This window comes from Dromiciops gliroides, chromosome 6, assembly GCF_019393635.1.
Source record: "Dromiciops gliroides isolate mDroGli1 chromosome 6, mDroGli1.pri, whole genome shotgun sequence".
In the NCBI taxonomy this organism is placed as follows: domain Eukaryota; kingdom Metazoa; phylum Chordata; class Mammalia; order Microbiotheria; family Microbiotheriidae; genus Dromiciops; species Dromiciops gliroides.
In genome coordinates, this window is record NC_057866.1 from 113,854,862 (window position 1) to 113,867,011 (window position 12,150).

Sequence of the window (12,150 nt, forward strand, 5' to 3'; positions counted from 1 at the left end):
CCTTATTCATTTAAAAAAATTCATTCAGTTCCTTTTTTGTCTTAGGATTTATACAAAATGCTCTTTAGAAGTTTCTAATTTAGACAGACCAACACTAATAGAAACTTATGTAAAGGACAAATGGTTAATTGAATACATCAGTGAAATATAAAGAAATAAATAGATTAAAGTATCTTTTTCAGTGATAGCTGTGTGTTTAGAAAAGGTGGGCGTTGGAAATTTCAACTAGGTACTCACAACATGAGTATTGAAAAAGTTTATAGAAGGGAAGATTATATATGAAACAATGAACTTCCTTATGCCCAGCGTAGCACTCTCCTCTGTCCCTTCCATTACTATGTACTGCCTTTTTTTTTTTTTTTTTTGGTAGGGGTGAAGGGAAGGGGACATAAGTCAAATATAACATGGTAGTTCCCTTCTGGACTTTTTTTTTTGTGCTATCTTCTGATTATTTCAATGATTGAGTGATGAATTTTAAAGCATTGGCACTCCTCTCCTACTCCTGCCCCCACCCCCGATTACCACTCCTATTTTTAATCATAGTTTTCCCTTATCTTATTCTATACTTCAGATGCCCTGACTCTGTATCTTCACACATCATCTCCAGAAGACCTTCTCCTCTACTCCTTTCCATCTCTAGTTATGTCTTTGATCCCTCTGGTCTTCCAGGAACTCGTCTCGCAAATCTCTTTATTTTGGATGAGGCAATTGGGGTTAAGTGACTTGCCCAGGGTCACACACCTAGTAAGTGTTAAGTGTCTGAGACCAAATTTGAACTCAGGTACTCCTGACTCCAGGGCCAGTGCTCTATCCACTGTGCCACCTAGCTGCCCTCCCCCCCGTGAATCTCTTACAGTAATCTTTAATCTCTTTCCTCTGCCTGGCCATTTTCTGTTGTCTAGGATGGACTCCCTCCTCATCTTTGTCTCTCATAATCCCTAGATTCCTTCAGAGCTCAGCTCAACAGCCTCCTTAATGAGGTCTTCCTGATCTTGCAATTTACTTTGTGTATATTTTGTAATATCTATATTGATTGAGTGAAAACTTCTTGGGGACAGGTACTACTTACTTAATATTTTTATTTGTATCTCCAGTGCCTAGCATGATCCCAGTCACATAGCAGATGCTTAATATATGCTTGTTAATGGATTGCCTGGAGGCATATATGCTTCCCCCATCCTTTTATTATTTTATTTTATTTTATTTTATTTTATTTTATTTTATTTTTTGGTGAGGCAGTGAGGGTTAAGTGACTTGCCCAGGGTCACACAGCTAGTAAGTGTCAAGTGCCTGGGGTTGCATTTGAACTCAGGTCTTCTGAATCCATGGCTGGGGCTTTATGCATTGTGCCAGCTAGCTGCCCACTCCCATCCTTTTAAAATCTTCACTTGAGGGGTGGCTAGGTGGCGCAGTGGATAAAGCACCAGCCCTGGATTCAGGAGTACCTGAATTCAAATCCGGCCTCAGACACTTGACACTTACTAGCTGTGTGACCCTGGGCAAATCACTTAACCCCCATTTCCCTGACAAAAAACAAAAAACAAAAATCTTCACTTGATCCTGTTATCTATTCATGTGTCTTGAGATATGTTTCCTTGTTTTTAGTACTAAACACCTGGAGAGCATCAACTACTCTGTTGTCAGTTCCTTACAACTCACTCAGTTCTTTTTTTTTTGGTTGTTGTTTTTTGTTGTTGGTGGGAGGTTTTTTTGTGAGGCAATTGGGGTTAAGTGACTTGCCCAGGGTCACATGGCTAGTAAGTGTGTAAAGTGTCTGAGGCCAGATTTGAACTCAGGTCCTCCTGAATCCAGGGCCGGTGTTCTATCCACTGTGCCACCCAGCTGCCCCAACTCACTCAGTTCTTAACCCCTTCACTCTTTTAAATATGTTCTGTCCAGTTTTACCCACAACATCTGGACTGTTAGAGCCCTAACTCCCTTCTTAAGCTGTTGGCAGTTTATGATATTATCCACCACACCATCTTCCTTGAGAGTCTCTTATACTGTTTTTCCTTCTTTTCTACTACCTAGTCAGATCGCTGCTTTGTCTCATTGATCACTTGCCCCCAACTGTGTGTGGCCCTTTATGTTATTTATTCTCAGCCCACGTTTCTCTGTAGTCTTTTAGTGATCTCATTTGTTCCGGTGGCTTCAAAAATCATCTCTATACAGATAGACTCTGTATGAACTCCAGCCCTTATCACCACCTGTCTGCTGGACACCTACCACAGACATCCTATTAGTACCTCAAACTCAACATGGTCAAAATGTAACTCTTCTCATTGCTACCAAATTTATCCTTTCTTTCTATACTGGTCTATTTTGTTGAAGGAACAACTTAGAGTCATCTAAGTTCACAACCTTGTTGTCATCTTTGACTCTTCTCTACTATCCCTTTGCCTACCCGTCATCCCTCCCCAGTTCAGTCAGTTGCCATTCCCAGTTTTCTGTCCACAGTATTTCATGTCTTTCCCTTTCCACTCGGATTGCTACTGCTTTGGTTTAAGGCCCTTACTACTTTTTGCCCATACTATTCAGTGGCTTCTGGTTGATCTCTGAATTTCTAGTGCCTTTCCTCTTCACACAATTTTCTAGTTGCTTCATATTTGAATGGATCTTTGTGGATGTGAGTACTTCCTCCAGCAGTATTGTATTTATACCTGCCACCCCCAGTCCTCTACGGAGTGTCTGCTTAACATGCCGTGTGGATCTTAGATCTCTAGATAGTACGAGAGCATCAGTGAAGCACAAAGACTGCCTGCCTTTTTTCTCATTTTCATTACAGGATTAGCTCACAGGAAGAACAGGATTCAGGTTTTGCTTTAAACACTTACTAGCTGCCCGACTTTGATCAAATCACTTAGCCTCTCTGGGCATTAATTACCTTTTTTGTAAAATGATAGGGTTGGTTGATCTTATGATCCATTTAAGTGCTTAGTATGCCAAATACTGTGTTAAGAGTTGGGAATACAAAGAAAGGCAAAAATAATCTTTACTCCAAGGAACTTATATTCTGATGATGAAGGTGACATGTAAACAAATATGTACATTCAAAATCTATACATAGTTGATGAAGATCACCTTAGAATGGAAAGCTCTTGGGGCAGCTAGATGGCGCAGTGGATAGAGCACTGGCCCTGGAGTCAGGAGGACCTGAGTTCAAATCCTGCCTCAGATACTTGATACTTACTAGCTGTGTGACCCTGGGCAAGTCACTTAACCCCAGTTGCCACACACACACACACACACACACACACACACACACACACACAAAAGAATGGAAAGCTCTAGCAGATAGAATGGAGGCAGCTGGGAAAGGAGCAGAGACCAAGAAAGCCTTCCTGCAGGAGGTGGTGTTTGAGCTGTGATTTTTTTTTAAAGGAAGCCAATGATTATGAAGAGAGAGGCAGCATTCCAGGTAGGAGGGGTAGCCAGTGCATGGACAGGGAGATAATTTGTGAAGAACAGCCAGGATGCCAGCATATTTGGAGGAGGTTCTCAAGTATAAGAAAACTACAAAGGCAGGAAGGGGCCAGGGTGAGAAAATTGTTTTATAAAAGACATAAAAGTGTGATATGTGTTTCATCATTGTGGAAACTCCTAATGGCATAAATTGTAACCCATCTCTTTTTTTTTTTTCATACTTATAACCAAATGGAGTAGAAGTGATCTTAGAAAAGTCATTTTCCACCAAATACAGTTTAAAAGTTTTTGTACAAGCAAAACTAATGCAGATGGAATAAGAGAAATTGTTAACTGGAAAACAATTTTATCAAATAATTCTGAAATCTGAAATTCATAAGACATTTATATCCTCTAAAACCAAGAACTATTTGAATAGCTAGCATTTATAATAATACTAAGGTGCATTTGTGAGTCAGTGCTTGCTTGCTTTAAGCTTTATAGAGGGCTCTACATATATCTCATTTGATCCTTACAGCAGCCCTGGGGGATAGATGTTATTATTCTCATTTTACAGATGAACAAACTGAGGAAGACAGATGTTAAGTAACTTGACCAGGATTACACAGTCATTATGGATTTAAGCTCATATCTCCTTGATTCCAGGTCCTTTATTCTATTCATTGTGCCACCTATCCATGTAATTCTTTAATAGATAAGTGGTCAATACATATGAACAAATAGTTTTCATAAATCTGAAGTTGGAAATGCTTTTTGAGAGCCATCAATTTCAACCCTATTATTTTACAGATGAAACTGAAGCAACAAAAGGTTAAGTGACTTTCTTAAATCACACAGATAATAAGTGTGTGTGCCAGGATTAGAACATGGGTTTTTCTTACTCCCGTTCTAGCACTCTGTCCACTATACTACCTAGCTGCATCAATAACCACGATATCTGTACTAACTTAACAGATCTATGAACTATCTATCCACATGATTATCATTGTCAGTATGGTAGCAATTCTTCCTCCTCTTGGTTGTTCCTTTGTGGATACTAAGTCTGAACTCTCTTCAGTGATAATAGATCTCATTTAGGGGGTTCTCAGGGTTGATGTAATCAGTATAATGTCACCCACAAATAGGAGCATCTGGAAGACTCCCCATATATGGGAAATCTATTTGCCATTTAAATTCTGTCCTTGGTTATCTTCCATCATGGTGGCTTATCCTTTACTAAGCATTTATCTTCCCATTTTACCCTTCATTTTATAATTAGTGATCATCATGTAGTAGTATTCATCTTTTAAACTGTTGCATCTTTTCAAATGGTGTAATTTAAAATGTGCTTGGGAGACACCTTGTTTGAGGAAAGCCTTTAAAGTTTTACCAAAGCAAATAGTTTTTTCAGGTCAAGCATGCGTGGTATCATCTTGCGTTCTTTATACCTTTAAATCATGTGACAAAAATGTGCTATACTGTAAGCATCATTTGAAAAAATTCTGCCTGATTTTCCCTAAACCCTTAAATTTTCCCTTAATATGTATGTGATTATTTTCATTAAAATACTAACTCCTGGGGCAGCTAGGTGGCGCAGTGGATAGAGCACCAGCCCTGGAGTCAGGAGTACCTGAGTTCGGATCCGGCCTCAGAAACTTAACCCTGGGCAAGTCACTTGACCCCAGTTGCCTCACTTTAAAAAAAAAAATACTAACTCCTCAGCCAACATTTAAAGCCTTCCTGTCTGAATCTTACCTTTTTCATTGCTATTAGTTAGACTTCTTAATCAAACATTTAATTTCTTGTTTTTGTTAACTTATACAAGCTGTCCACCATGTTTGGAATACACTCCATCCTTATTTTGATTTGTCACCGTTTTTATAAGGGTAACACAGCCTTCACAAAGGCCTCCTTGATTGCCTTCACTTGTTAATACCTTTTGTTGGTGTTTTGCCTCTAGAGGTAGAATATATATATATGTACCTCTAGGATGGGGACTATTCCTTCTCCTCTCCTTTCCTCCCCTTTTTGCATTTGTTGTGCCTAGCATTATGCCTTGTGTAAAGTACCCCTTAATAAATATTTATTTTATTTAATTGAATGAGAAATTTCCTTTAGTGGATATAAAATACTTATTTATTGTTTTTCAGCCTGAAAGACTCAGATGATTATACTTCTTTGAAAGAAAAGGATCTTTCCTCATCTTCAAAGCATCCTGAGTTAAGTGAAGAAAAACTTCACAAGTTGGAGACCAATATTTCTTCATTTCAAGAGAATGTGAAGTGTTTTCCTATAGTAGATTTAGAAAAAGGAAAACAAGAAGTAAGTGCCATCGAACCTTATTTTCAGAAAACTACACTTCAGGAATCTGGAAAGCATGAATTAGCAAATTCTGCAGATAAAGAAGTATTAGAGGACAGTGATACAGAGGAAGAAGATGTAGATATACCTTCTGAAGGGCAAAGTATTACAATAGATACTTCTAGATCTGAAGAGAATAATATGATAAATACTTCTTTTAGTGAAGGAAACCAAGATACCAATAGACTTTCAAAGAAAATTGAAGTCCAGAGTGAAAACTATATACCTAGTGAAATATCCGTAGATCCAGAAATAATAATTGAAAAGCAGTTCATGACACAAAACAATTCAATTTCAGAAAAATCCCCAAAGCATGAATTACTAACTTTTGTTGGTGACTGGCCAGTTGAGAAAACAATGGGTCAGAGGATCAAGAGGAATAAAAAAACTGGAAAAACTTCATCTGTGCAATGTAACAGAGAATGCAATACTCTTGAATCATGCATGGAAATAGACAGTGATATGCATGTAGAAATTGCTTACGTCCAGCAACAAGAAACTTCAGAAGGAAGTGAAGAACATATTAAGAATGTACAATGTAATGATGCTCCAGAAACCTTAAACAGTTGCAGTGAGCATGATGAATATAAAGATGGTGAAAAAAATGCATCAGAAACACTTGATATGGGAGATTGGCCTTTATCAAATTCCTTAGCTCAGAGAGAACACAGATCAAGAATGCCAAAAACAGATTTAAATGAAGCTCATCTAGACTCTGAAAGTAATCAGAGTGTGAATGAAACATCTTTAAAAGTAGCAGATGTGTTTTATGAGGTCTTGGCAAATCATGAAGACCAGAGAAACTCAACTAATGAAAAACCTGAAATTTTATCTTGTGAACCTACCAGTGAGAAAAATCACGAACCCCAATTGTCTCTTAATTTTACCTGCAGTGATCCCACTCTATCCCAAGTAGTGGAACCAAAAATCACACCTGAATTTTCAGAAGGGAGGCCTGAAGAATTATCTTTTCTAGAAGTAAACAAATGTTCACAGACTGAGCCAAAAGATTTTGCTCTTTTGTGGAAAATAGAAAAAAAGAAAATTAGCATTTCTGATTCGGTCCGGGTATTAACAGGAAAATTAGATGGATTTAAGCCAAAAGATTTTAATATTAATATCAAATCAGATATTCAAGAAATAATTCCATATAGGGTAATGTATGATAAAAGCACATATGTAGAAGAAAGTGAACTTACTAATGCTGATGAGTCTGAAAATCTAAATACTCTTTGTAAGATTTTTGGCTCTTTTTCATCTGAAGCACTGAAAGACTTGTATGAGCGGTGCAACAAAGACATTATTTGGGCAACAAGCCTTTTGTTGGATTCTGAAACAAAGTTTTGTGAAGAAAATGAGGAGGAAAGTTTACCAGAATCGGATGATGATACACAAATCGAGCAATTTGATGTAAGTGCATATTTGAAGGAGATTATCAGCCATGGAGGGACTTCCAGTTCCAGTATACAAAAAAATGGCCATGGAACTGGCATGGAACACGTTGATACACAGCTTAGCTGTGATGAAGAAAGTAAAAACACTGGAAAAGCAGACATAAAAGATATAAATGCTGAAAAATCAGAATTAGTAACAAGTATTTTATCTAGTATTGTCAGAGAAGTAAAACACACAAATGGATTGCCTTCTAGCAGCAATCAGACAAAACTTTCTGGTTCAAATAACATTGAACAGTCAGTTTTAGATATTTCAAAAAATACATTAAATGATATAAACCTTAAAAATATGAATGAAATAGATGGGGAATCTTTAGCCACAGAATTTGGTTCATGTTCTTTACAGGTTTTGCCTGATAATTTCAAAACTACGTCTGGTACTTTAAATGAAGCAACTGGCATTATTGAGTATTTTGAAGGAAAGAAAAATGAAAATCTTACAAAAAGTGATAAGAAATTTCAGGTGTCTGCAGAGACATATATTAACGAGGATAAGCCAGAAATGGAAAAAATTGTATGTGCCAAATCACCAGCCAATTTGGCAGGAGGAATTAATGAGGAGAGTAAAGCACCTCACTGTGAAGGAGACAAAGCTGAGATTTTGAATTCCACACCAACGAAACCTAAGCCTGTGAATATAGACTGTCTGGAATTGGCATTACCTCCTGAGTTGGCTTTCCAGCTTAGTGAATTATTTGGGCCTGTTGGCATTGATTCAGGTAAGAAATAAATTGCAGGTATATGTGTCCTTAGAGACTGTTGGAGTCTTCTTTTCTTCAGCCATATTGTTAAACTATGAAAATATTTTAATACTATTCTTGTTTTTTGATATGGAAAGATTACTTACATTAATTCTAGTGTCTTAACTTCATATTGTTTTTCAATTGCTTGTATATTTGAGGGAGGAATTTAAGAAAAAACACAATTTGAGAGAAATTTGAAGTAGTTGGAGAGGCATTGTGGACTAGTGGATAAAAAAGCTGTCTTCAGCTCCTGCTTCTGGCACGTACTGATTTAGTGACTCTAGACAAGTAATGTAACCAATGCCTACCTTCATTGGCAGAAGGAATTCCTTGTATACAGTGATACTAATATATTGGTGCAGTTCATGTCAGTTATGGATAATAGATAATTCTCTTTCTGATGTTTATTTTCATTTGACTTAATCTGGGGCAGAACATTTTTTTGATGCTTGAGGTACTTATACTATATGGGGAGGTGGAATTAATTTTTAAGGGCACTGTATGTCATGGGCCAATAGCAAAGGATGAAATTGGAAACATTTACTTAGACTTAGGATAAGACTTTAAGATTAAAAAGCACTAGGCCATAACTGGGTAAGTAAGGATAGTTGTATAAATGTTAACAAAAATGTAGTAAATCTTTTAGTACATAGGAAAGCCTACATTGTTTAATAATACCATACGTAGCTTCATAGTTTACATGAATCTTATGATTCACAGGTAGCCTTCACTGAATCATTACTGCTTTGACATGTTTTTTAATGGGAAAATAATTAGTATATTTTCTTTTTTTTTCCCCCCTCCAAAAGGGTCTCTAACAGTTGAGGATTGTGTGGTTCATATAGATCTGAATCTGGCTAAAGTGATTCATGAGAAATGGAAAGAATCTATTATGGTTGGTAGGCCTCTTTCTTATGAAAAGTTAATTTTGTATCTATTTTGACTCTAGTTTCTATGCATTTTTATAAAATAACACATTGTAAATTAAGCATGAAAGAACACATGGATCTAGCTTACTGATTTTTCAGAGATGAATCAACATTTTGCTGGTAAGTTAGGGATTTTTTTTCTCTTGTAAAAATATATTGACCAATTAATACCTTTAGAGATGAACTTGATTTAACACTTTGGCTACACAACTCCTGATTCTTTTTTCCTTAAATAAATGGAGCAGTTTGTTACTCTTAGCATTAAAATTCACAAAGGCAATTTATTGAATTTTGAAATATAACACTTAAAATTTATCAGAATAACTGTAAAATAGGAAGTTTCTTTGGAATTATTCTTATTTTAAAAATCATTTATAATTTTTATAGTTATTTATATAAATTTTTTTAAATGTCTGTTTTTTCTCTTTTTATAAGGTTACTTAAATGAACAAAGATTTGTTTATCTAAAGTCAAATATTAGGTTATGTGAGAACAATCCTATATTTGTTTTCATTAATATTTTCTTTCAAACACAAATTTTCATTAGGAGCGACAAAGACAAGATGAAATATCACATGTTCTGCATACTAGAGGTAAAACATTTTTATTTGACTAGTCCTTAAATTGCAATTCTTTTTTGAATAAAAAGAGATTAAAACATTATTATTCAAAGAATATTTCATTTTCACAATAATTAGGGATTTTTTTTTAGAAACATTAAAGTCAAGTAAAATATTTTTAAAAGATTTTAAGGGGGCAGCTAGGTGGCGCAGTGGATAAAGCACCGGCCCTGGATTCAGGAGTACCTGAGTTCAAATCCGGCCTCAGACTCTTGACACTTACTAGCTGTGTGACCCTGGGCAAGTCACTTAACCCCAATTGCCTTACTTAAAAAAAAAAAAGATTTAAAAACTAACCATCTTGATTAATTGTGAGATACCACTTTCATATTACTAGAGAAAATACTTAATCTCCTGTTATTAAAATTCTAGTTTTACCTCAATAGTAATTAGGTTTACTACTTGACAGAAAAGATGTCAAAATTAAAATAACATTAACTTGTCATAAATAATGCTAATCTTTAATTGAGAAGTGTCTTAGATGCAGATGTATCATTTAATGTGCTCACTGAGAAGAAAGAAAAAGCCAGTTTATAGCTCCTGCCACGAGGTAACCTAGCAGTCCTTCAGCCTTATTTAGTTTCAAGAAATCTACAGTACTAATGAACAAACCCTGGAAGGACTTCTTGTCCATTCTGTCCTCTTTGGAGGCTTGCATAAGCTCTTCCCCTTTGTTTAGAATGTGCTTTTTTTCCATTTTTGTTCCTTGCTGCCTTTCAATCTCAGTTTAGGTGTTCCCTCTTAGGTCTTTTTTTAAACTCCCCTGTTGTTAGTGTTGTTTCCCTCATCAAATTATATCACATTTACTTATCAGTGTATAATATTGAATTCATTCTTCCTCTTCCCCCCAAAGTAAGCTCCTTGTGGGCAGGAACTCTTTTATTTTTATCTTTGGATCCATCATCCAGTTAGGACAATGTTTGCACAGAGTAGGTCCTAAAATAAATGTTTGTTTAAATTGAATTGAATAAAGAAAGACATAGCCCTCTTCTCACATTCTAGTAGGGAAGAATAAGAAATGAACACAAATAAACACAACATAAAGTGGTCTAAAGGTTTATTAAAGTTCAAAGAGAGGTAGTGATCACTTCTCACTGGGAAGGATTCAAGGAAGGGGGAGGTGGGCTTTCAACAGGGTGATGCAAACAGTATTCTGCAACAGTGAGTTTTCAGGGGGTATTCATATTCATCTCTTTTAGTGGAATTTTATATCCTTCAAATAAATAGGGTATTAAAGAGGACTTGGTAACCTTTAGTAGCAACATGTTAATCATAATTTATTTGTAATAATGGGACTGTTAGAACTTGTCAAATACCAATCTTGCATTCCTTTCCAAAGTAGATACATATTTTTATGAATTTATATATATGGAGCATATTCTGAAAAGTAAGCTCTAATTGCACTTTGTCAACTTTTCTTTTTGAGTTTCTCTTGCTAAATTATGTTTAAATTTTTAGAAAAATCAAACTGTTTTGTTGCTTTTGAAGATACTTCTGTTGTTGGGCCTTCAAATCCTGATACTCCTGAACAAAAATCATCTCAAAGAACAGGCAAGAAGCTGAAGTGTCAAAACCCGTCTGAAATGCCCCTCTTCATGGATCATTGGAATACTCAAACTAAAAAAGTTTCACTCAGAGAAATAATGTCAGAAGAGATTGCCTTACAGGAAAAAAATGATATGGTATGAATGTTACAATAATGACTTAAGCTGTTATCTCAGATTACAAGGTGTTTTTTTTTTTTATAGTCGTGTGGGTGTGGAACAAATGATTTTTATAGTAATTGTTAGCAATTATTCAGTTTTACAGTTTGTAGTCTATAACTTGGTGTGTTGGTTTATGAAGTAAGAGAATAATTTTTTGTTGTTGTCCATTGTCAAAGCAGGGCTTTCGACAATCCTTTTTTTAATCTTAATAGTATTTTATTTTTTTCCAGTTACATGTAAAAATAGTTTTCAACATTCATTTTTATAAGATTTTGAGTTTCAAATTTTTCTTCCTCCCTCCCCTCTCTCCCCTCTCCCCAAGATAGCAAGCAGTCTGATATAGGTTATATATGTACAATCACATTAAACATATTTCCACATTAGTCATGTTGTGAAAGAAGAATCAGAACAAAAGGGGAAAACCTCAAAAAAGAAAAAACAAGACAAAAAGTAAAATAGTATGGTTCAATCTTCATTCAGATCCCACAGTTCATTTTCTGAATGTGGAGAACATTTTCCATCATGAGTCCCCTGGAACTATTATACCATTGTATTGCTGAGAAGGGTCAAGTTTATCACAGCTGATCATGACACAATGTTTATATTTATAGCTGTTTTTTGTGGCAGCAAAGAACTGGAAATTGAGGGGATGTCCATCAGCTGGGTTATGGCTGGACAAGTTGTGGTATATGAATGTAATGGAATACTATTGTGCTGTAAGAAATGATGAGCAGGCGGATTTCAGAGAAACCTGGAAGGCCTTACATAAGCTGATGCTGAGTGAGATGAGCAGAACCAGGAGAACATTGCACACAGTATCAGCAACATTGTGTGATGATCATCTGTGATAGACTTGGCTCTTAGCAATACAGTGGTCCAAGATAGTTCCAGGGGACTCATGATGGAAAATGCTCTCCAAGTCCAGAAAAAAACAA

The 12,150-nt window shown here is 35.9% G+C and overlaps 1 protein-coding gene across 3 annotated transcripts in view; it reads left to right on the plus strand.

The window, feature by feature from the left end:
* N4BP2 (NEDD4 binding protein 2) overlaps positions 1-12,150 on the plus strand; it is a 69,792-nt gene that overhangs the window by 38,476 nt on the left and 19,166 nt on the right. For 2 of the 3 annotated variants that reach the window (XM_043973294.1, XM_043973295.1), the window contains exons 9-12: positions 5,553-7,936; positions 8,770-8,855; positions 9,437-9,482; positions 10,998-11,191. In XM_043973294.1, the coding sequence (XP_043829229.1) occupies positions 5,553-7,936; positions 8,770-8,855; positions 9,437-9,482; positions 10,998-11,191 (2,710 nt within the window). The remainder of the gene's footprint in view (positions 1-5,552; positions 7,937-8,769; positions 8,856-9,436; positions 9,483-10,997; positions 11,192-12,150) is intronic. The other variant, XM_043973296.1, reaches the window with a different exon arrangement.